This window comes from Ambystoma mexicanum, chromosome 6p, assembly GCF_040938575.1.
Source record: "Ambystoma mexicanum isolate Mex_15411 chromosome 6p, UKY_AmexF1_1, whole genome shotgun sequence".
Classification (NCBI taxonomy): domain Eukaryota; kingdom Metazoa; phylum Chordata; class Amphibia; order Caudata; family Ambystomatidae; genus Ambystoma; species Ambystoma mexicanum.
Window position 1 is genome coordinate 764,834,149 of NC_090935.1, and position 24,569 is coordinate 764,858,717.

The 24,569-nt window shown below is 45.0% G+C and overlaps 1 protein-coding gene across 6 annotated transcripts in view; it reads right to left on the reverse strand.

Annotated features, from left to right (window-relative positions):
- KIAA0825 (KIAA0825 ortholog) overlaps positions 1-24,569 on the reverse strand; it is a 2,662,507-nt gene that overhangs the window by 644,123 nt on the left and 1,993,815 nt on the right. For all 6 annotated transcript variants that reach the window (XM_069627636.1, XM_069627637.1, XM_069627638.1 and 3 more), the window contains one exon: positions 8,455-8,643. In XM_069627636.1, coding sequence (XP_069483737.1) covers positions 8,455-8,643 — 189 coding nt within the window. The remainder of the gene's footprint in view (positions 1-8,454; positions 8,644-24,569) is intronic.

The window sequence follows — 24,569 nt, forward strand, 5'->3', positions numbered from 1 at the left end:
GAATTTTCCTTGGCACATGAAGAAGTTTTCCGTGAGTGCTATCCGTATACATTCTAAGATGAAGGATGTCAGTGTTGATTGGTCCCGTCTGTTGTCCAGATAGATCTTGAGTATTTCCAGGCATTCTCTCTGTGGAATGCTGGTGTATAGGGCTTCTACGTCAAAGGTGACCAGGATGTCATTTTGTGCTGTTCTGATGCTGGCGAGGTGATGTATCATGGCTGTAGTATCTTGCGTATATGATTTCATTTTTTGGACAAAAGGTTTCAAGAAGATATCTGTGTATATGGATAACGGCTCTAAAAGTGAGCCTATTCCGGACACTATCGGTCTCCCCGGTGGTTCTGTGGTGTTCTTGTGTATCTTGGGAATACAGTAAAAGGCTGGGGTAATTGGGTGTTCCGTTGTGAGAAAAGCTTTTTCGTCATTGTCAATCCAGCCCTGAGATTCCGCAAAAAGCATGAGACTTTTGATTTCATCCGTTAGACGTGTTGTTGGATTATGGTTGGTGTTGATGGTGGGTTGGACCCACCATCAACACCTGTGTTGTTACATAGCTGGAAACACATTTATGTGTCGACTCTTTTTCAGTGCATGCGCAGTAACACATGATTGTACTAACAATCATGTGTTGTTGACATTATATGCCGATACAATATAATGGAAGTGCAATTTGTGAAAGTGGACTTTTAGTTTGTATATCTATTATAAAAAAGGAAAACTTGTTGTGTGTTAAATAAAGAAGTTTTAGCACCTTTGAAAAAGTTTTGTTGGGTTCTACTATAAGAAATACAAGTCCAACCAGTGTAGACTTGGTTTCATGTATGCCAGTGCGACACCTGTTAGTGTCTCAGAGGAAGAGGCAGCCAGAGTCCACCCCCTTTTGTCTGCACTACCTGTAGGTAGACAGATCTGGTCTAGAACACTTAATATACTTTGACTCCAACACCCCTTCTCTCCCAACATTCCAATCCTGGCGGGCACATGTTGCAATTTAGATGAACTAAAGGCCATCCGGTGCTGGGAGCGGGTCGCATAACCACTTGGGGTGACATGCATGGGAGCGGAACATTTAGAGGACTGGCTTATCTTATACAACAGGAGGGACTACCAGGTAGGCAGTTCCTGAGGGATATGAGAGTAGCAAGGACCACCAGGCTCAATTAGTGTGAGTGGCCTGCTGAGCCACAGCCAAACGCCTTTGTGGCATTAATGTATGAACTAGAGGACGGTTTGAAACCTGTGGCCAGGCTCTACATGTGTTTCTTCTAGATGGCGCTAGAATAAAACTCACTAAACTGAAGACGTGCTGGGAGGCAGATTTGGGATTAGAAATTACTGATAGGCAGTGGACACTGGCATTGGGATTTGTTAAAAATATATCACGCAATTCTAGATTCAGGCTCATACAGGTGAATGTGCTTCGCTGCACATATATGACCCCCCCCCCCTCTAGAGTGGCCACATTTAAAAAAGATTTACCTCCTAACTGCCCCTGGTGTGGCCATGATGATGCCCATTTAATGCATATGTTCTGGGGGTGCGTGGTGATACAGCATTTTTGGACCTGAATTAAACATATCTGTGAGGGTGTTGGGATTAAAAGATATCACTAGAACCCGCTTGGATGTTTACTGGGTATACACCCCAGATTGAGTAAGCATAAACATGCCAACAAATTCATGGACCTAGCATGCATACTGGCTAAGAAATGTATAACAATGACATGGAAATCACACCAGGGCCCACAGTTTGTTACATGGTATAGGGAATGTATGCGTTGGTGTGAAGATGAGACTACTGAATGGAGCAGGACAATAGATCTGCATGGGGGATGTTGCAGTTAACTTTGAAGCTTAGAAAGAACTTTTCACCTCTGTCTCTTACCCTTCAGATGACAAACCACTCTTAACTCCTTCCCCGGACATTGTTTGGTTTACTTGTGGAATCCTAATTATACACAGGATGTATTTATTAAACCCAACCCCTCACACCGAAATGTCAAAAGTGAACTGTTCACCTGGCTCAAACAAGACACGTTATGACACTGAACAGAGACTAGCATCATATAACAGGAATTGACAAGCACTGGGTATTTGTTTATATTGTTTTGTTTAGTATATTGGCTGAATCACACAAAGTTAGATGTGTACTTGACAATGTGTAATGTAGCTGGAAAATTCATCAATAAACACATTTCAACAAAAAATAAAAATAAATGGGGAGGCTGGGGTTAGTAGTCAGGATATCTTTTTAAAAAGTTCTCCTTTCAGACTTCGTGAGAGAGGGAGGATAGGTGATAGTATAGCAGTTAGAATAGATAGGTGAGATATGGTGAGTGGCATAGGAGTAGACTGCACAGCACAGCACAAACAAAAACTCACCAGGCAGCCTAGTAGTCAATAAAGAGAGAAAACTGATGCAATAGAAACACTTGAGTGCCAAGAATTCGGATGAAAAGTTATTAAAAACATACCATGATTTCGAATTACCAAAAGGCACAGAAATGCAATGCAAAATGGGGGTGAAGAGTTGTTAAAAACACACCTGGATTCGGATTACCAAAAGGCACATAAATGCACTAAGGAGAAGGGATATAGTGGACATAGAAAGGCAGAATGTCATAGGCACACCTAGGTTCAACAGGTATGTGAGTTAGTAAAAAAAGGCATGAGGTATAGTAATGACTCAGAGATAATCTTTCTGCGAGAGCACAGTTCCAGAGGCACAAGTTTGTGGGGTAGCAGGCTGCATGCTGGCTGGCTGTTCCATGAGGCTGAAAGATGGCGGGCGTGAGGTGCTGCGGGCAATGAGATGGGGGGGCTCTGAGCCCTCCTAGGCCCGGACAGGCACAGACAAACGGCCTTAGTAGTGGGCCTTGGGCGGTGGGCTGGCACTCCCCTACCGGCTCACCGATTGGCTATAGAAAAAGATGGATTGGTCAATCACAGCGGCCACAGTAGTTGAGATAGCTGAGGCAGTGCCTGGAAGGACTATAATAGCAGCGCCATGTTTGAAGAAATGTGGCCACTGATAGTAAGTAAACCGGCCCCCACCCCCGCAACCCCTGGTCAATGGGGATAGTTGAAATACAGCGCCGGCTACAATGATGTTAGCAGCACACCAGAAATGAACAAGATGCAGAGCTGGACAAAATCAGCCCCAATTTCTGATCGTTATCTGTGCACATTACAAATGCGACAAAACAACAGGCGTAACCCAACAGGGCTTACCTGGTGGTGCAGGGTGATCCTTTGTGGTCGCCGCCTCATGGTTTTCCTTAATAGAGGTGAGCGACTGACAGCACTGGAAGGAGAAGGTAGAATGGTTTCGGTTTGGACACAGACAAACTTTGGTTTTGGACTTATGGACACTTATGGACATCGACGGCCCTTAGAAGCATCGGTTGAGGGAACAATCCTCTTAGAGTTAGGGCCAGGTAGGCATTACACCAATTCCACAAAGTTTGATAATAAAGGCTTTCAAACTGTTGCTTTTGAGTTTTTGTCTCTCTTGATACCCTGCCTGTCTCCCACAGGTGAAGTAATTCCCTGTTCCTGGCTTCTTTTTAGACTTTTCCAGAGTCCAAAACAATATTCTTTTAGCCAAGGGATTTGTCTTCCTATCCCTGGCCCCTGTTAAGCTTTCACAATAATGCACCACAACGTTCTTTATCTTGCTGGGTCCCAGATCCTGTATTCTCTTAGATAAAGTTCACCTTAGCCTTTGGCTCTCATAAGTGTGTGGGTCGCAGACTCACCCTGCAGTAGTTTGCGAGTTTGGTTTACTCTCTTGCCAAGCAAATAAATCTTCTCTCGATCTCCTTTGCTCACAGGGTGCCTGACCCTCGAATCCTCTGGTTCTTATATCGTCGCGGGTCCCAGCCTCGCAGTTCTGAATCGTGACAGCTTGGTGAAGTATAGGATTCAATCTCTATTGTGCTTGGGGTCCTAGACCCTCTTATGCTCTTGCTTTCATATGGGTCCATGTCCCCGATTCACAGTTCTGAATCATGACCGATTGATTCACTATCTTGCCAAGTGTAGGAGTCAGTCTCTTTTACTCTGGGGGTCCCAGACCCTCTTATTTGGCTATCCTCATCACAGGGGTGCATGTCTCAGACTTGCAGTATCTTCTCAGGGTCCTAGACCCTCTTATTTGGCTCTCTGTACTTGCTCCCCGGCTTCCCCCTGTCCTCTAGTCTCTCTCAGCCTGCCCACGTACCTTCGAGCTTGGTTTGCGTCTTCCGAGCAGCAGGATGTCTGGACAAAGCTCCGGCAGCATTCGGGTGCTTTGTTTCATCGGTTTTGGCTTCGGGGTGCTCTTTCCTTCTCCCGGAGCATCTTTTCTTTAGCTGGTGGTTCCCGAGATCCTAGAACACCGGGAGGGTTGCTTGGGATATGACACACGTAGTCCTCACATCCTGGACTAAGCTAAGTCCTTCTACCTTCTCCTTGTACGGTGTTCGGCTCTCCCTTCTTGCAGCTGGTGCTACAGCGTCACTGGCAATTCCTCTCAAGAGAGGGGATCTTCATCACCTGGTTTCCCTTATCTATTTTGAATGTGTTTGTCCCAATCAGGTTCAGCTGGAGACTAGGATGCTCAGCACAGTTCTTGGGGTCAACCTTCACACTCCTTCACACTCCTTGCAATCTTCTTTGTCCCCATACTTGTATTACAAATAAATAGAAGGCCAGTTGGATTCTCTTGTGTTAGTTATTTTCTTAGAATAAGGTTGGCTTGTTACACAACAGAAAATATTAGCACTGTTTGTAAGAAGGGAAGGAGGGATTGGCTTTGGCAAAGAGGAAGGGGGTGACAAAGCAGAAATATACTAAGTTCTCTGCATTGTCGCCCCTAATGCCATAAGGGGCTTCCTCTCTCATGTGATCCTCCCCCTGTGTACCACCCCCAGGGAGACTATTGTTCTGTGGATGCATCGCCCTAGCCCCATGGAAAAAGGTCTCTGCGTAAGGGTAGAGGGGGCGACATCCACAGATTTGTCAGGCTTCCTAATTCTGAGTGATGGCTGAGCATCACAACACAGCCAAGCAGTGAATGGCTCTGAAGAATGCAGGAGTGTCCCCCGTATCCTTCAGTGATTAGTTGTGGGTCCCGAAAAGTAAGATTTCCACAAGAATTCTGCATCACTCAGTGCTCAAGGGTCTCTGGGATTTGTGGAGGGAGGGAAAGGACACTAGGTGGTTGTACACATAGCCTTCTCAACTGAGTAACACCCCCCCACTCCCCATTCTCCCATAAGAGATATTTTAGCAGAACCCAATAGATTTCAGGCATGGTATTAAGGGGGTCTGGAAAGAGAGGGCCAGAAGTGGCTCTAAGGCTGATTTTTAACAATCTCTCATTGGAGGGAAGTTTAAGAATCAGCCTTCGTTCAGTGTTTTTATATCTACAGCCAGACAGTTTGAGCCATTTCTGATTCTTCTTGGCATACACAAAAGAGTGGGGTTATACAGGGTAGGATCATATGATGCATAACCTTTCATTAGCCTTGCATTAGTGTTAGGCAGAAACCTGTGCAGTTCCCTCTGGGACCACTGCAAAAGATTTAAGACTGCAGGTGTTTGGCAGTAAACCCACTTGGTAGCAGTCTGTACCACACAGATTCACTTGGTAGCTGTGGCTGAGCAGTCAGACTTCCCTCAAGAAGAGTTAGGCAGTATACAGAGTATTCACAATAGGTCAAAAGAACATAGTAGAACAAGTAAACACTGACCAGGGCTTGGTGTAAAAGAGATATAATTATTTATTTAAAACCACATCTAGAAAAACACACAGGCACTATTAGTAAGCAATTCAAAAACACGGTCACTAAAAGATATACACTCCCTTATAAGAATATTAGACAAGTCTTAAGTAAAGCCCCACTTATTTTCAGACAGCCGTGAGCGCTTAACGCAGATGGCACTGTAGTAATTCGTTTTAAAAGGGAGAGAAAAGCAGAGAATAACTTGAAACACTTTTACAAGAACACAACAAGAGAGGAAGGCAAAGTAAAACCGTGAAGTTAGAGTTCAGTAGGCCGGATCCACCTTAAGGGGATCAAAACGAAATGTGTCCAAGGTCACACGGTTGCAGTGCACAAAAGTCTTGAAACGGTTCACAAAGAGTTGGACCACAGAAAGGGACCAGTTAGAAGGTCAAGGCGGCCAGCCCAGTCCAGAAGGTTAAGGGGTTATTATTACCTTGTAGCAATCTTTAGAAAGGGAGGCCTGGCGGACACGGTACCTTAAAGTGGTGAGAATACTCCAGCGGGGGCAGTTGTTCCTGGCAGCGGATGCAAGTCGGTGCTTCGTCCGGGGGAAGAGAGGATCTCGTCGGGGAGGAAGACAGGAGTCCGTTGCACTGCCAGGGAAGAAACCAGCCGCAGAGTTCTCAGGTAAAAGGAGCGGTCCTTTTATTCGCGGTCCAGTGGTAAGTGGCTATCCGGTTGCCGGGGTGCTTGGCACGGGCAATTCGACCACAAGACGGTCTGGTGTGCGAAGAGAAGAAGGTAAACTGGTTGTGCCCACCAGTCAGGGGAAGAAGCCTCTCCAGCCGGGAGATCTTCTCTGTCGTCGGGAAGTGGTGAGTCGGTTCCGCAGGGCTCCACCGGTGGTGTCGTCGTGGCAGGTCGGCTCAGCTTCTCCCACGTCGGATTCTCAGATCCTGTGGCAACTTCTGAAGTTCCAGTCCCCAAAGCCCTGCTTTTATGCAGCACACCCCCATTCACTCAGCCTAGCTGTCAATCAAACATGCTAAATGGTGAGCTGGCCGGCTCACCACTTGGGCCAATCACACAAGAGTGCGACTTGAGTTACCAAGGTAACTCAGTCCAGGGTGCCTAAACCCCCTCTCACACCTCCTGTGATACCCAGACAGAGTGGCACCACTTTTGGAGGCTTCTGTGGAGAAGCCCGCCAAAAAGTGGAACAAAGGGCTCAACTTGGGTTGGAGTCACAGAAGAGAACACAAACGCCATTTTAGAATCGAGTCCTGGCAAAAAATACCAACCGGAGAATTAATATTAAATAAATAAACCGGCGGTATGGTCGAGGCTATGAGAATTAAATAATTAAAGTTGGTAGCCTCGAACAATGGAAAAATCCCATAGGGATATATTCGCGGTCGAATATAAAAAGTAGTATCCACTGCCACCAGCCAAAACTCGATCAGGGGGGACAGAGACGTGCCCCCTCGACTAACAGACCCCGGGGCAATCAAATTGCCCCGACCAGTACGTCCACAATATGATGGTTTGTACTGGTTTCTGTTAATAATTTGGGACTAGTAAAACCAATGGTGACTTTACATGCCCTGTGTAGTCAGTCCCAGGGTATGGAGTCTATGGTGGGGTGTCACTATGACACCCCTGTGTTACTGCACGGAGGGTGCTGTGTAACACACATAGTAAAAACACATGAGACGCTTTGGAGTAAAGGACCCCATAGCCCATAAAACACATTAACAGTCAAAGGAACACCATAAATCATGTCCAAGAGTGGGGAAAAAAAAAGCGTCTCACTCTTGGCAGGAGAAAAAAACAAACTCCAGAAATCCAGCAAAGCTGCTGGGGGACTCACTAGATTAGGAAATTCAGCCTAAAGAGAGAATTCTCCATAACAATTAGCCACAAATTTAACTAGATGGTAGAAAAATAAAGCCCCTCCCACTAAACAGGAGTGGGACAACACAGCTAGGGCTATTCTCCTGATGGAATCATTGACTCACATGCGTAATGAAACAGGATGGAACATCCAGATGGAGTGGTAGCCTATTGTAGAAAAGTATATGTCAATGGATGGGGGAACAACTTGAGGACAATACACGGGGAAGGGATCACTAGTTGTACAGACAAATAAATGATGCAGAGATACAATACCAAGAACCAAGCAGAGTCTACACGAAGTGAGGTGCTAAGTCAAAACGTTGAATGCTGCATGGTAGGGAAGGAGGGAGTGCAGATGGTTTTGAAATAAAAAGGTTTCTTTTTTACCCATTCGTGTTTTAAGGGAGTAATCTGAGTGTCATAGATCGTGCTGGTATTGCCATTTGAAAAAGAAGGAATTACTTCTAAGGGATTCTCAAGACAATTGGTATGTTAATCAGGCTGAGCTTTGAAAAGTTGTGAAGTGGCATGCTCTGTACTTACTGGTTTCATTTTATTATCAATAAAAACATATTCGGAAAAAAGCGGGCACATTTGGGTCACAAACATATTGTTAATCACCTGAAGTGCATCCGTTTGTTTGGCTACCCGGATCCATTGAAAAGGATATGTGATAAACGCGTCTCGTACTGGGAATATTAACACAATTTGAAATTGACCTCTCTTACAGTAACAAAACAACTTGTGTGAATGATCACTCAACATTCATGAAAAAGAAGGAAACAAAAGTGTACACTGCAATGCATTCAATCACATTTCAACTGCTGCATATAATATGTAAATACCTGTCAATTCACCCAATAAGCCCCACAGCTGTTTCTCCTCCAGGTATCTTTCAAGAACAATTCCAAGGGATCTTGGAGATAATGTGCAATAGGACAGCACTGAGAAGATGGCTTCAGTCAAAGTGGACACCTTTACAGGACAATGTTCTGAAGCGTTATTGCAATCTTCATATTGGAAAGGTATCAATGCTTAAAAAGAACATAAGAAAGGTGATTAATAAATATTAACGCACTGCACAGTTAAACAACCAAACCATGATACTTCTGTATTTGATCACAATTATACATCGAGACACAGCATTACAAATAATCTTGGGACTATAGAGATACCTACAAATCTCTATAGGATACTCCTTTCAATAAAGTTAAAACAGCTATTGCGAGTATCCTAATAAATGGATGGAGCGACACAGATATTAATATATTTATCAATAATCAGTTTTTTGTATGTCTGGCCCCATAGAGATATATGGAGGAAGTCTATTTTTAAATAATTAACCAACACCATACACAATGCAAGAAGAATAGATACCAGCGTATTGTCAATAAATAGGTAGACCTCTGAAGAAGGTTCACATTTCTGTGTTAAGGGATGAAACATGTTAGGGATGTGTGTTCTTTTAACACGCACACCATCACCTGGTGTAAATAATTAAGACAATAGTGCATAGAGGACAATGTTCATAGCCACCCCTTGTTGGGGATTTGCTTTGATAGCAGGTACTAAAAACCCACTGTGGGGTTGGAATGAATACAAATATTTTGTTCATCACACTTTCAGGAACAGCTGGTTCTATGTTCATGATATTTTTTTAATAGAGGTATGATACAATAGGATTACACAGTCAAACAACTACTGCATGTGAATAAGACACGTATGCAATTTTGCACTGATATTTTATTTAGTGGTAGATGTATTTCACAATTAAATTTGTTTTAAGAATTAAAGATGTTTTAAGTAACGTGCTTATTTCACCCCGGGCAGATCAGAAGAAGGACGCAGACTCTTATAAGACATTTTTATGGGAGTGTTTAATGAAGAAAACTATGCCTCTCTTTTCCCACTTCTATAGGATATTCCCAACCTGACAAACTAGCTAAGGTGCTCGTCAGTCGTCACTGAAGGTCTTAAAGAAATCTGTCCACTGTACAAACTAACCCTAACTGACCCTACCACTATCTTAACAACTAAAGGCAAGAGAATGGGCCTCATTACAAGGTTGCTGGTCTGGTAACAACGGTACCGGTAAGCTTGCCGGTACCGTTGTTACTGGACCAGCAAACTACGAGGTCTGCAAGCGGGTGCCTTTCAGCCCACCCACTCACAGACCTTGAGGGATGCACCTGCACCATTCATGAAGGTTGCCGGTGCATCCGTCCTCCTCATTCCCATTGAGTCCAATGGGACTCAAATGGGAATGGGGAGTAATATTTTCCGGCGCCCGGAAATGGGCAATTACCAGGTCTGCCAGGCTGTAATGCCACGGTAATTGCCCATTGCTGGAAAATTCATGACTACCACCAGAGTCATAATGAGGCCCAATGACTCTTCACATGGGTTCTTGCTTCTCACAAGTTTGCTGTTCAATACCTGATTTTCAAATAGTCTCTTGTAACTGCTTCAATAGGTTCACACAGTCCTATTAATACTTTATTAATCCTTTGTTCCTTCTCAACGTTGGGTTTGCTTGGTTCTGTACGGATATCTTTTCTTTTGTTAGTGGCTTCTGTTAGTTTGTTACTTTTCTCTTTAAGTCTCTTTCCAAAAGTTACTATTCTGTTTTCCCAGGGTAAGGTTATGCAGCCTTTCTGAGTTTCACTCTTGATAGTTATTTCTCTTTTATTTAGTTTAGAACCTTTAGTCTCTAAATGGTATGCCTTTCTTGTTATATATATTATTTTATCCTTATCTTGAGGATTTTCTCTTACAGTTTCCTTCTATATGTCAAAGATACTTTCTTTACTTTGATTGCATAAGTATGATTACTCTCATAACGATTATCATCCAGTTCTCTGACTTTCAGAGTTATGCTCTCAATGGGCCTCATTAGAAATTTGCCAGTCCGGAAAAAAAGGGTGCCGGTAAGCTCACCGGCACCATTGTTTCCCGACCGGCAAACTACAAGTCTTCCTGCCGGGTCTGATGTGCCCTCAAGGTCTGACCCTGCCGGGCACAGCGGCCAAGGTAGGCAGACTTTTCACAGGGGCACCGGCACCGTTAGCAATGGTGCCTGTGCTCCCGTCTCCGATAGGACTCTATTGGAATGGGGATTTACAAATATACCGGTGCCTGACTTCCCGGCCGCCGGACTCAGAAAGAGCCAGTGGCACCGGGAGGTTAGGCACCAGTAAATTATTCTGAGTCCGGCAGCAACCCACTGGTAGCACCAGCAGGGTTACCGTCGGACTCGGAATAAGGCCCAATGTCATGACTGAGATGAGTAGGAAAAGTGCCATAACAATTCCCTGCTCCTTCTCTTGTTCTCAAAATTATATTCTCGTTATCTTGACTGTGACGAGTATGGGCACTCTGATAACGATTCTCTTTCATGCCTTTTATTCGCCAGGTTATATTTTGGTTACCTTTCCTGGGACGAGTATGAATCGCGTTAGCTTGACTTGGACGAGTATGAGTATTCTTATAATGATTCTCACTCACCCACCCGGGTCTCTGTTTTCCCCTGTTACCTGACACTCCCACCGATTTTGCTTGCTTGTGCTCTCTCCTTTGGACGGTGGATTTGTTTTCCTCTCTTGGTATCTTGTACTCTGTGTCTTCCTCTCAAATTGCTTTCCAGTATCTCGGGTACCACCACGTTATGCGGTCCCAATCACGTAATGGTCTCTGTGTGGTTACCAGGATCACAGGCCCACCACTGGCTCTCCGTGGTTACGCCAGCACTGGCTGCTGCTTTCTCTCTCCAGCTGACAAGACGATGCACGTCCAACACTCAGATTTTGGCTCAGCAAGTGCTTTGTATTTCTCAGTCTTTCTGACTTTCCAGAGTGTGGGTAGCCAGCATTTGGGCTAACATCTTTTAACAGTAGTGCAGTAGTGAAAGTTAAGGTCTGTGCATTGGTATGTGCATCCAATGGAATTAGACCTTAGTCAGGTATTGTTGAAAAAGCCATGTTTTGAGAGATTTTGTGAAATTGGAGAATTGTTGGGGCTGCCCGAGACAACACCGGGATCCAATTCCAGAGGGTGGGTGCATGACAAGAGAAGGATTGCTTGCGGGTCCTCCCTTTCAGGGGAGTTGTAATTCAAGCCAGTTGGCCAATTTGCTGCACTAGAAGCGTGTGCCACCAGATATGTGAAGTTTAGCCGCCAGGTAAGCTGGTGTACTACTTGTGACTGCTTTGTAGATGCATGCTGTCTTGAACAGTATCCTAGCTTGGAGAGGAAGCCAAAGTTGTTTTGAATAGGATATGAGTGATTCGGTCAAAGTTCTGTGCACCCGCAATAAGACATGCTGTAGTGTGGTGGACTGCTTTTAGGGGATATAATATATATAGATACTTCCCACATTTTTGTTTAAGGGCGACCTGTGAGGGGAAGGAGCACGTCCAACTATACACACAAGGAGACAGGTTACCCCTCCCTTTTACACATTAACTGCTACGTGTTACGCCTATCGATAGTTGGAAACTAGCAAATCAGCAGCACATGTACCAGAGAATTTACTTATATAAGTTTAATAATTCATTTGTTTTAAAACAACAATCAAGTACATAATTCATGTGGAAAAATACAAAACTATGACACATACACAAAATGGTTGGTCAACGTCTTGAAAATGTTAAAATCAAACATATACGAGGAGAAAGCAGTGTTCACACCCAGGGTTTAGTAAACCAACTGTGTATCTATGAGGTATCTTAACACCACCAATACAGAAAATGTAAACACAATTTGCAATGATAAGTATCACACGTTGCCACACCGAATTCACAAAACAGATACAATAATGTAATGTCTGACATTGTTTAACCCTTCTCATGGGTACTGTGAAGAATCCAACGGATCCATCACTGAAACCGTGCCTAAAGTCTCCTCCCAGGTGGCCAGGATAAGGCAGACACTTCCTGATCCTAACCCTGGGGGTGGTGTACTGTGAGAAGATAACCTACGAGAAGACAGGGCCCAGCAGGGTGGGGAGGAGATTCCGTGGGATGAGGCACAGTATTTTTCCTCTGGAAGGAAGAACCTACCCAAGGTACCAAAAGAGGTAATGGCTTATTGTCATTTTAATGTCCTTGACCCACATATTAAATCTAATGGTTGTGAGAAACCTAGGGGTATTCTCCCATTAGGACCCTGCGAGTCCTCTATTCAGGTGATATATGATATATGATATGATATGGCATTTATAACGCGCCAATACACAAGTGTTTCAAGGCACGACGAGGCAAGGAAGGGGAAACAGAGGGAAGACAGACAGCGATTCTACTAGGCCAGTTGACATTGAGATTGCGCAAGTGCAGGGGGGAAGGAAAGGGGAAAAGTGCAGAGGGAAAGGGGCGGGGCAGTGGAGTACATAGGATAACAGTAAATAAATGCGACAATAAATAAAAGTGCGGCCAGCTGGTGACAAGTGCAAGGGAAAGAACAGACATCAGGGTTCAAGTGCTAGTAGGGGCTGTAGGGATACAGAAACAGCCCCCAAGTGCAAGGGTTGCCAGCGGGCAGTGCAGGTGTGCAACTGGCAGGAGGGGACTTGGGCACGAGATCAGAGGGTAGCCAGGTAACCAGTGCAGTTTCAGATTCAGCCAGGAGATCAGCAGGGGAGAGGAGGAGAGAAAACAGAAGCAAAGAGGAAGGTCTTGAGGTGCTTCCGGAACTGAAGATGGTTCTCCTCAAGTTTCAGAGAGGCAAGGAGGCTGTTCCAGAGGGAAGGCCCAGCAGAAGAAAGAGATCTACCACCAGCTCACTGCTTGGAGAAGTGATTGACCCTGAGGGAGTTGGAGGCGGATGACCGAAGAGCTCGAGAGGGAAGATATTTAGGAAGAGAGATTTGAAGGTATTGAGGTCCCAGGCCCCAGAAGGCCTTGTGGACAATGCATAAAGTTTTTAACTTAATCCTCGCCACGACGGGGAGCCAGTGAAGAGATTTCAGTCCTGGAGAGATACAATTCCTGGGCTTGAGACCAAGGACAAGTCTTGCAGTCCTGTTTTGGATAAGTTGCAGAGGGCGGAGAGTGGAGGCAGGAAGATTTAGAAAGAGGCTGTTGCAGTAATCCAGCCTAGAGAGAACCAGAGCTCTGGAGACAGTGAGCTTCTGGGGGAAGGAGAGGAAAGGAAGAATGACTCTGAAGAGGTGATGCTGGTAGTGTGACTTCTTAGAGATGTCAGAAATGTGAGGAGAGAAGGAAAGTGTGGAGTCGGAGATGACCCCTAAGTTTTTAGCCTCACAGGTGGGAGCATGAAGAGGGCCAAGAGAGCGACAGGGAAGGAGGGAGCAGGTGTGCCAATGAGGAGAATCTCGGTTTTACTGGCATTCAGGCAGAGATCATTGGCGGCGCACCACTCCGGGATGGTGGACAGACAATCAGAGATGAGAGAGGGAGAAGAGGTGGCGCAAGGGAGCCTGAAAATGAGCCGAGTGTCATCCGCATAGCACTGAAAGCTGGAACAGAGAGCAGCAATGCAGTGAACAAGAAGTACCAGGTATTGGTTGAACAGCCAAGGAGAGAGGTTAGACCCCTGGGGAACACCACAGGTAGAGATAGAGGAGAGGAAGGACCAACGTTGGACCTGGGAGGTTCGATCGTAGAGGAAAGAGGTCAGCCAAGCCCGGGCCTGATTGGTGATACCCAGGTAATCACAGAGACGGTTGAGCAGAATGGCATGGTTGACCATGTTAAAGGCAGAAGAGAGATCAAGTAAGATGAGGACACAAGGAATGTTGGAATCAAGGTTGGAGAGCAGGTCTTAACAGATGTTCAGGAGAGGAGTTTCCATGCTTCTGGCAGCTCTGAAGCCAGACTGATGTTCATGGAGATCACCAGATTCAGTGTGAAGATTAAGCTGGGAGATAGCCACCTTTTCCAGGAGTTTGCCCAGGAAAGGAGTGATGGAGATTGGGTGATAGTTAGCTGGGCAGGAAGGGTTGGCAGAGAGTTTCTTAACAAGAGGGTGCACAAGGGAGTGCTTCAGGGTGGAGGGGAAGACTCCAGTGGAGAAGGAGTGGTTGCAGAAGCCAGCCAGAGTAGGAGCCATGGTGTCAATGTGGTCACTGATGGTTTTGCAGGAACATGGGTGAACCTGTTTTGACAAGACTTTCATAGATCAGACTTGTCTAGAAACCTTGTCTGGGGAGAACAGGGGAAAGGCAGAGAAGGAGGGAGGAGAGGTGGCCGAAGAAGGGCCAGAGGAAGAGCAAGGAGTAGAGGGAGGAGGGGAAGAGGAAGAGAGAGAGAACAGGATGTCCTGAGTTTTAGAGATGAAATGAGACACCAGGGCTGTGCAGAGGGCCTGGGAGGCAACAGGAGAGGTAGAGACTGCAGCAGGATTGGACAGCTCCTTGCATATTTTAAAGAGTTGGCCGAGTTGTTAGATGCCGCGGAGACGCAACCTTGGATGTGGGCTCTCTTCTTGGTGCAGGCAGAGAGCCGGTATTGCCTTTGGAGCAGGCGGCAGGCCAGTTTGTCAGAGGATGTACTGGAAGCACGACATTTCCTCTCGGCCACCCTGCACTTGCGTTTAACGGTGACGAGGTCTGAGTCGTACCAAGTGTTGCCCTTGGCTTTGGGTTTCAAGCAGATCCTAATGACAGGGGCAAGAACATCGAGAGTATCAAATATAGCAGAGTGGAGCATGGAAAGGACTGTGTCAGGATGTGAGTCAGCCAGAGGAGGAGTAAGGGGGTGAGAAGGTGGCAGAGAAAGCCTCAACTGACACAGGCTTCATGGGTCGGATAGCTGAGAAGGTAGGTGACAGTGCTGGAGTTGGCTTGGCCTGAGGGGCAGTGAGGGTGAGATGGGAGGAAAGGAGGAAGTGATCACTCCAAGAGAGAGGAGTGGTGAGAGGGACAGAAAGGGGAAGGTCTGAAGAGATCAGAACATCCAGAGTGTGCCCTGCAGAGTGAGTCGGACCAGAGAGGAGAATAGAGGGAGAGAGAGAGAGTCGCAGAGGTCACAAAATAGTCCAATGGAAGTACAGGAAGCATCCAGGTGGATGTTGTAATCTCCAAGAAAGAGGAGTTGAGTGGTTGAGACCAGGAGGGAAGAGGAGAGGTCCGCCCACTCAGAGGAAGGAGGAGATCTGACCAGGTGGCCATTAAATGGTAGCCACAGTGAGGGAATAGCCTGGAGAGAGCGAGAGCCTGCAGACGAGGCATTCCAAAGAGGAGTAGGCCTGCGAAGGAATGACAGAAGCAGTAATCCACTCAGGGAGGATTATGGCTACGCCTACTCTGGAACAGTTGTATCTGGGCACGGAGAGTATCTTGTAGCCATCAGGGAGGAGGGTGTCAAAGCTTGTGACAGAGCTGGCCGTGAACCACGCCTCAGTGAGCCCAAGGACATCGAGGTCAAGTTCCTCCAGGAGTCGGCAGATGTCAGAGGAGTGTTTGACAGCTGAGCGAGAGTTTAGAGTGGCAATATGGAGAAGGTTGCCATCCTTGAAAGACTTCCGGGGAGGGGTACAAATCAGAGGAACGCCCTGCGGAGGTGTAGAAGCAGTCTGAGGCAGGACAGAAGAGGAAGGAGGCGAGGGAAAGGTAGCCAAGGAGGAGACAGCAGGGGGAGGCAAGGAAGCCGTGGAGGGAAGAGAGGGAACAGCAGGAGAAGAGAAGAAATTGATAAGGCGCGGGGAGCGTCTATCAAAGAGGAGAAGGTTGGCTTGAGGGCCTTGGACCAAGACAGTACCATTCAAGTAAACATTAATGATGACCTTAGAGGAGTAGAAGGAGGCCAGGTGGGCCTCTCACTCTGTGCCACCATTAATGAGAGAGGAAGAGAATGGAGAGAGCACAGAGACCATATGTAGAGTCCATAGGTCTGGCAAGTGAATGACAAAGAGGATGTCGGTGAAATTTTCCTGGAGGAGGCACTGGTATAGGTGTTTTGGTGATAGGGAGGCCTGGGTTGGAGACCAGGATGTCCTTTTCAATCTTCTTCATACCAGATTTAGTGAGGAGAGCAGGATAGTTGATAGAGAAGCAGTTAGAAAATATAGGAGAGACAGAGAGCACCATAGAGTTGGTGGGGAGAGAAGAAGAGGGGAGTGGGAGGGATTAAGGGAGAACACCAGGGACGGACAGAGGGCAGGGTGCAAGCAGATAAGCCAGAGGGAGACGAGACAAGTAGACAATTGGACAGGACGACAGGCACTTAGATAGTGGTAGAAAGGTTTGTTAGATGAGTGCTTTGCTAGGAGGCACAACCACAGAGCGGCACTACTTTCACAAAGCACTTTTAAAAACAGGAGAAAACACATCCAAGTTTGAGAGTCCTGAATATTGGGGAAAAGGCCTAGGTTTTACAATGCAATTTTAAATACTTTCACAATGCAATTTTAAAAACAGGAGAAAACACAACCAAGTTTGAGAGTCTGCTATATGGACAGGTTTGCAGGGTAGAGGGAGGTTGTATACTTAACCTGGGCCACTCCTACCTTCCTTAGTAGCTGCTGGTAGATGGCTGGCCACTGGCTTCTGTTGCTGACACCTGCAAACACTAGCAGGAGCCGCCTCTGAAGGAGCTACCCTTTGCCTTGGGGCCCTTAGCCGCAGAGGCTGCCAGGCAGAGGGCTGCCTGGGAAGGTCAGTTATGTTTGGCAGAGGGCCAATGAGGGGTGGTAGGTGGTCTGGGAGCCGGTTGGAGACAAGCAGAAACGGGTCGGGAGGGGAAAGGGTAATGAAGGGCCCTAACAAACTAGATGGGGCCAACGTGCTGAACAAAGGCCCCCAAGGCACTCACGAGCAGAACGCTTGATCAGATCTCACCGTGTGCTTCAGCCAGCTGATGGGAAATGCTGGCCTGAAGCCACGGACACTACGAGGCACCTCTGTGCTACGGGACACTGCCCAATCACAACCAGGGGAGGGGGGAGGAGGAGGGCTAGCTGAGGGGAAGGAAGGAAATGAGGCTGAGAGTAAAACACAACAGTTAAAATGACACTTTAGGTTAAATTTTTGGCCAGGGGAGGACCATCGCTCTTGGATCCCCTTTGGGGTGGTCAAGCGAGGGAGGATCACCGGGTAGGGGAATCCGGGGTTTCCTTCATGGTAATACCCCAGGCGAGACACAGTATTCTGACGGGGCGATAGAAAAGGAGAAATGGGAAACATTGATTCACTTTACCTTAATCCAGGTCTCATTTTCCCTAACTCCAATACTGTCTTCCATGACCCAAGGGAGAGGAAGGAAGAAAAACCAACTAACACAAAGACAGAGGCTTGATATTAATAACCATTAATAACCATTCATCCTCTACCAATCTAGATCACAGGGAATACCATCAAGACTCGTGTTTACACAATCAACCATCAGAAATATGGAGGGGGCAACTATCCCCTTGAGGGAAAACCGGGCTAGAGGATTTCCCCATGTCCACTGTCAATTCCCTGATAGGGAAGCGGGAAATAGATCTATCCTCCAAAACCCTTCCATCAACCCCCTCCCCATTTCCAACCGGTGAAGATTACCCATAGAAACAACATGGGGAAAGTAAGTGAAACCTGCTACAAAAAGAAGTCAAGTTGTCCCACTAATAGAGTCAGGCAGGGTCAGGCATTTAGTAATGACCACTCACACCTGACCAACCTTGGTTTCCTATTTTCTGCTGAACCACTGTTTATTTTTCCTTTTTAAGACTTCCTATCACTTTTTTGTATTGAGTGAGGGCAAGCATAGGTTTAGACACAGACACATTTCTATTTTCGACTATCAGACATCAACAGCATTTAGAAACATCAGTTAAGGGAACCATCCCTTTAGAGTTAGGGCCAGTTAGGCATTACACCAACCCAGGAACCTCAGTAAGTAAAGGCTTTGAAACTAACATCTGTGAGTCTGTGGCTCTCTTGATACCATGCCTGTCTCACATGGAATGGACACAAGTATGGTAAAAACTGAGCAAGCCTTACCAAACGAAATATCTGTTTGGGTAAACCAAACTAAACATCTTCCTCACTTCAAAGGTAATAATTTAAAGGAATAAGGAAATGTTGTCTACAATAAATTACCTTCCTTTAATAGCTAATTCTCAGTCTACCTCTTCATGAGTTTAGTTTATGGAAAATAAAACTACCCTTAAAAATGGCTGAATTGTTAAAAGAAACACCTTTACAGAAAGGGACTACAAGTCCCAGAATCCTAGAAGTAATGTAACGAGGAAGAGGGCTGAAGATGCATGTAGGTGTAGCAGTCAGGCAATTAAGCCTAACAGCCATTGCAGCAGTCCGGCAATTAAGCCTAACAGCCCACACCTGAAGAAACCTAGGAGGCATAAAAGGCCCCCTCAGGTGCAGGCAGGAGGAAGTAGGGAAAGGAGCTGGAACTGTGAATGGAGTGCAAGCCCTAGCATTAGTAGCATGAAGAAAAAGGCACACGGCTGGCAAACTAAGCAGAAGTGGAAGAACAAGAGGGACGCCGGCACATGGAGACAGCAGATTTCAGCTGTGTGTTCTGAGAGAGGCCTGTCCTCCCAAACTCTGAAGTTCATCCTATACTATACTTGAATGCGACATACCTTTTAATCATAAGTTAAAGTGTATACATTGTTGAAGATGAGAACAAGCATTGCTCAAGCCAAGAGGCATCCCATACTAACAGTGAAACCAACCTTTCATAAAGTTAAAAGAGCAATCCAGCTGTACTGTGAAGCTAAGAGACTGGCACCAAGGCTTCTGGGTGATTGATTGGGCTGATAGCTGGCAGAACGGTGCAGATAAAGTTGGAGAAGGGGAACTGGCTGCTTCTAAAGACTATTTTGAAGTAGACTCAACCTGTAGTGCCCAAGAATCTGGAAGCCAGAGAGAAGTGAGTCTTGAAGGCAAATACAGGTTGATATTGTGGAAGATAGACAAGAGAGGCAAAGGGGCTGCCTCTTTGAAGAAGGTTTTTCAGAGGAATTGTGCATTCACTACGTAACGACCTGGAGTCAGTCAGAATTCATTCAATTCATCTGGACAGCCTGGCGTTGTTACCGGAGAGGTAGGAGGTAAATCTTTCCTGTCCGCAAAGAAGGAGAGAATGATGTGGGGGTTGACAGTGTCGAATGCAGTCAAGAGCTCAAGAAGGATGAGGCGGCATGAGTCGCCTTATCCATGATTTGCAGGGCATCGGCTACCACCTAGATGGTGCCCATCTCGATACTACACTTAGGGCGAAATCCTGACTTATAGTCATTTAAGAAGTGGAGTTGTTCGATTCTGGCGAGTAGCTGCGTAACAACTACTTTTTTCAAGATTTTGCCAATAAACGGGAGGTTCGTATGGGGCCGGTAGTTGGCCAGGTCGTCTGGAACTAGGTTTGGTTATTTCAAAAGCGGTTGAAGTGCTTTACAGTATATCCTGCTGAAAACTGTCTAAAAGTCCAATTCATTAAAGCTGTAGTAGTAGTCCAACATACTGAAGCTGTGGTGGTATGTCTGGTTGTCAGGAGATGCAACTTTTCAGTTGTCCAAACAAATTGGAATACTGTGGTGAAGCACGTGGAACTGTAGTTGTTGACGTGGAAGCAGCAGCACTAAGAAGTCATCCTGACAAACATACCATTGTGAATGCTAAAACTGTAATCCCAACTGTTAACCAAGAACTGTTTATCATTGGCAGTGTGGATATTATGTTTCCTTTTGAACTGTGGCAAATCTTCTTAAAAAAGTGACAAAACATTGTGTTCATTATTATCATTGGTGCTATTGCATTTTCTTTTGAACTGTGTCAAATCTTCTTAAAGAGGTGACAAAGCATTGTGGCCAGGATTGCCACTGGGGCTTCTTTGGTAGAAGTTGAAAGTGGACATTTCACCTAATAGAGGAGATTTGTTGCAAGTGGAACTTTGGTTAATGAACTTTGACTTTGAAGCATCAAGAACTGATTCAAGACATTTCTTTCTTTGGTTGAACATTTGCAGAAGTGACTTTGAATCCTGGGGAAGGGGAATTACCCAGGACATTAGAAGGTAATTTAGGAACTAATTGTTGTTTATGTCATGTTGAATCACCATATCTTTTCTTGTATTTGTTGCTTAGTGTGATGCCCAGTTATCCTGTGTTAGAGTGTTTTCCTTTAGCTTTGGTTAGGCAGGGAATTCCTCAGTAGAATAGGGACAGTGAGGCATTTCAAATTTTCTTTAATAATAAAATGGCATACTTTAAGAAATCTTCAAAAAGTTGCCCGTCTCGCATTACTGACCCCTCACAGTACTCAATATTTTCACAGAGCAGGGGGGGTTGGTGAATTATGATAAAAAAAATGTTGTCCATCTAGTAGATAACTAGTAAGCGGTCAATATCCAGTCGAGTTGTAGGTCGATATTAACGTTTTCAAGACATTAACGAACCATTTTGTGCTCTGCGTCTATGTTTTGTTGTTTTTCCACATGAATTATGTCATTGATTATTTGTTTTAAAACAAATGAGTTAATCCTCTGGTACATGTGCTGATGATTTGCTAGATTCCAGCTATTGATAGGTGTAACACGTAGCAGTTAATGTGTGAAAGGGAGGAGTAACCTTCTTTTAGGGGAGCCATGTGAACAGCTGAGAGCCCTTTCATACGAGCATTTCCTCAAACGTTGTGCGAGACGACAAAGTCCTGACTGTGGTCCAGAAGTCCTGCAGCAGGATTAAGGGTATAATTTTTCAAAGGGTAGAGATTCGGAGCCAGGCTGTTTGGGCCTTCCTGGCTATGTGTTACTGGAAGGTCAGGCTGCTGTCAATGGTGAGGTCTAAGGATTTTGCTGTGTCCAGAGTTGTGGATCATATCATTGAGCCATTGTTGTAAAAGTTGTTTTTTTAGCGGGCGGACTGATGAAGACAAATTCAGTCTTGGATGAGTTTAGCTTGAGGCCGGACTTGATAGCTAGTGTGAGGAACATGAAGGTGTATCACCCGCTAGTCCCCAGGGATCTGTCATCCAGGTTGCCAGGACGCGGCCATCACTTTTGCATCCCCTTCTCTGTAAAACCTACCAGGTAGGCTACTTAGGAACTCAACACCCCCTTTTCCGACATGAACACTTTCTCACGGACAGCTCACTGTGAGAGAAAACAGACTAACACCCGAGCCGTCTACCTGACATGTCCCAATACAATGGTCAGGCAGAGTCAGGCAATAACTGATCATTACACACACCTGACTTCCATCACACTTCCCCACATGGATAAAAGGCAGAGCATGAAAGCACACACTGAGCAAGGCAGAGCACACTAGGAAGCAGCAGTTCTGGTATGGCAGTTTAATACAAGGAGAAAGACGGCAAGACCCGAAGAGGGTTGCAAGGAGGGAAGTGCCCTTGACCTTTTCAGAGAAAGACTATTACTTTCATGCACCTTTGAGAATAAGAAAAATAAGACCCGGACAAAGCTGAAGAAACCTGTGTTGTGTTTTGAAATACCCAGGGCTCTCCTGAGTCAATAGCCAAGACGGGGAGGATCATTTGCCGCTGTGGTACTGTCCTTGGCTCCTACAACAAAGCAGCGCCAGTAAAGTCAGCACAGCCGGTGAGAGTTGGGGAGACTGATATCAGACTGATACCAGACCGGTCTGTGTTAAAGCCTATGTTGCAGCGGCAACATTGTATCGAGAAAACTGAAGCGAACAGCGTGTGAAGCATATGTGACAAGCAACGCAAATATAAATAAACAGCAGATGAGTGAATTAACTTTCGAAGCCAAGACAGATACTGTTTTGCGCTCTGAAACACTTGAGTGCGATACAAATAAATATCATTATCAATACTGTAAACAGAGTGGTCCGGTGCCACGTGGGTGCTCATTCAAAGGTCTCTGTTAGGTATCCAACTGAAAGGTAGCAAATGTAAAAAGGAATTGTGAAATTGAAGTGGTCCTGAAATGGGTTAAGCCAAACCCTGTGCACATTTGAAAGTCTTCAATAGTTGATGTTAACTGAAATTGGTCCGAACCCGGCTGAGGGAGACTAATTGCATTAAGAAGGGGATCTGAACCTGGCTGAGGGGAATCCCGGTGAACCGTGAGTCACCAGAGAAAGAATATCCTATGAACATTGTAAAAGAGGATCTAAGACCGAAAGAGGGGGATCCAAAGTGACAATCATTGTATTAAAAGGGATCTGAGCCTGGCTGAGAGGCATTCGGGGTGAACAGTGAATCACCTAAATCGAGTGCTTGTAAGAGGAAAGGAACTTTCTGTTTGTTTTGTCATATCAGGCCCTCTGTATGAAGAGACGTAGATAGGCAAAGATACTTGGGCACAGAAAGACCTGATGCTAATGATTGAACTGTATCCTGCTAAAGAAGCCAGAGAGTGTGCAACACTCAAGTGAACCGCCTTGTCCTGTGCTTAAAACGCAGGGAAGGCGGGCCAATGGCCTGAACATCCTGGCATATCATTTTGTGAACACTTTTTTCTTTTTCATAAAAACTATCTAAAAATCAGCCACAACCAAGTGAGATTCCACACACCAATAGCACAAGCTATATCAATACCCTCAGAGGAAGAAGAGGAGGAAGGCAGGGCCACAACCATAGATCCCAACCAAAGACTGACAAGACCAGGAATACGAAAACAACCATTCCAAAGCCAGTACAGAACCTAATTAAAAATCTCTCAGACAAAACACTTACACCAGCGGAGGAATCAGTTCTCAACAGAGGATTTTCATTTGTCCCTTACATAAAAATTGATTTTCTTCCATAAAAATTGATTTTCAGATTGACTTTCACAAATTCATAAGGAAACTCAAACTGAAAAGAATATTTCACCATAGAATGGGGACATATGATAGGCCACTAGACACATCGCCCTCAAGTGATTTGACAATGTCAGATATAGAGAATATGCATTTACTATTCTCTATATAGAGTGAAGGTGAAAAAACAAGAGACTAAATTTGCGATGATTTCAATATACATCAAAAGACTTTAAAAATGGAAGAACTCAAAGGCAGATCTAAATTTACCCCTTAAATGAGTACAGATAATGTCATAGAAATGTTCAATAAGGCAGTCTTCGGGGATATTCACTGATATAGGGACAAAGCCAAAACAAAATCTGATCACAGCCAACGTACTCTAGATTACGAAAAACACAAAGCTTTGGAAACTTTGGCAAAATCAGAAAATCTTGTGATTAAAGAGGCAGATAAGGGAGGAGTGGTTGTCATCCTCAGAGAAGATTATATACAGATGGCTAATATAAATCTTGCCACGCCAGGGTACTACAAAAACGTGTCATCCAACCCCACCAAAAAAGTGGTGACTGAGATGACAACTCTGGTGGTCGGTCAAAATGTCGAAAAAAAAATGTTGAATTCCCTTTTTTTAATTATATATTTATTTTGGGGTCCGGGAATAAAAAAAAAATGGGTAAAACAGAAAAAAAGGAGGGTTAGGGGGGAACCCCCCCTTTTCTAATAAAAAACGTCATAAAATAAAATTCGACATTTTCTTTTCTAAATTTTTTTTTCGACATTTTGACTTTCTACATTTTGTCTTTCTACATTTTCACTATAAACCGACAACTCTCATTTCAAAATGGTATAAAGAAGGTCTTATAACGGAACATGAAAGAGCATTTTAATGCACAACTGAGCCCATTGTGCCCACTATATATTTTCTTCCCAATATACATAAACTATCCACAAGTCAAACCGACAGTAAGTGGAATAGGGTGGGACACAGAAGGCCTATCCACTTACATTGATACTTTTATTAAACAACAATTTGTGCTATTAACATCCTATATCAAGGAATCGACCCATGTTTTACAAATGGTATCAGCTATCACTTGGCAAACAGACTATGTTTTAGCATCACTCGATGTAAATTCATTATCCACATCAAGTGACCACACATTAGCTATACAAGCTATAGATTTCACATATGCTGACTTTTCCGCATCAAATAGACAACATATAGAAATTACAAAATAATTCCTCAGGTTCACATTAAATAACAACTACTTTC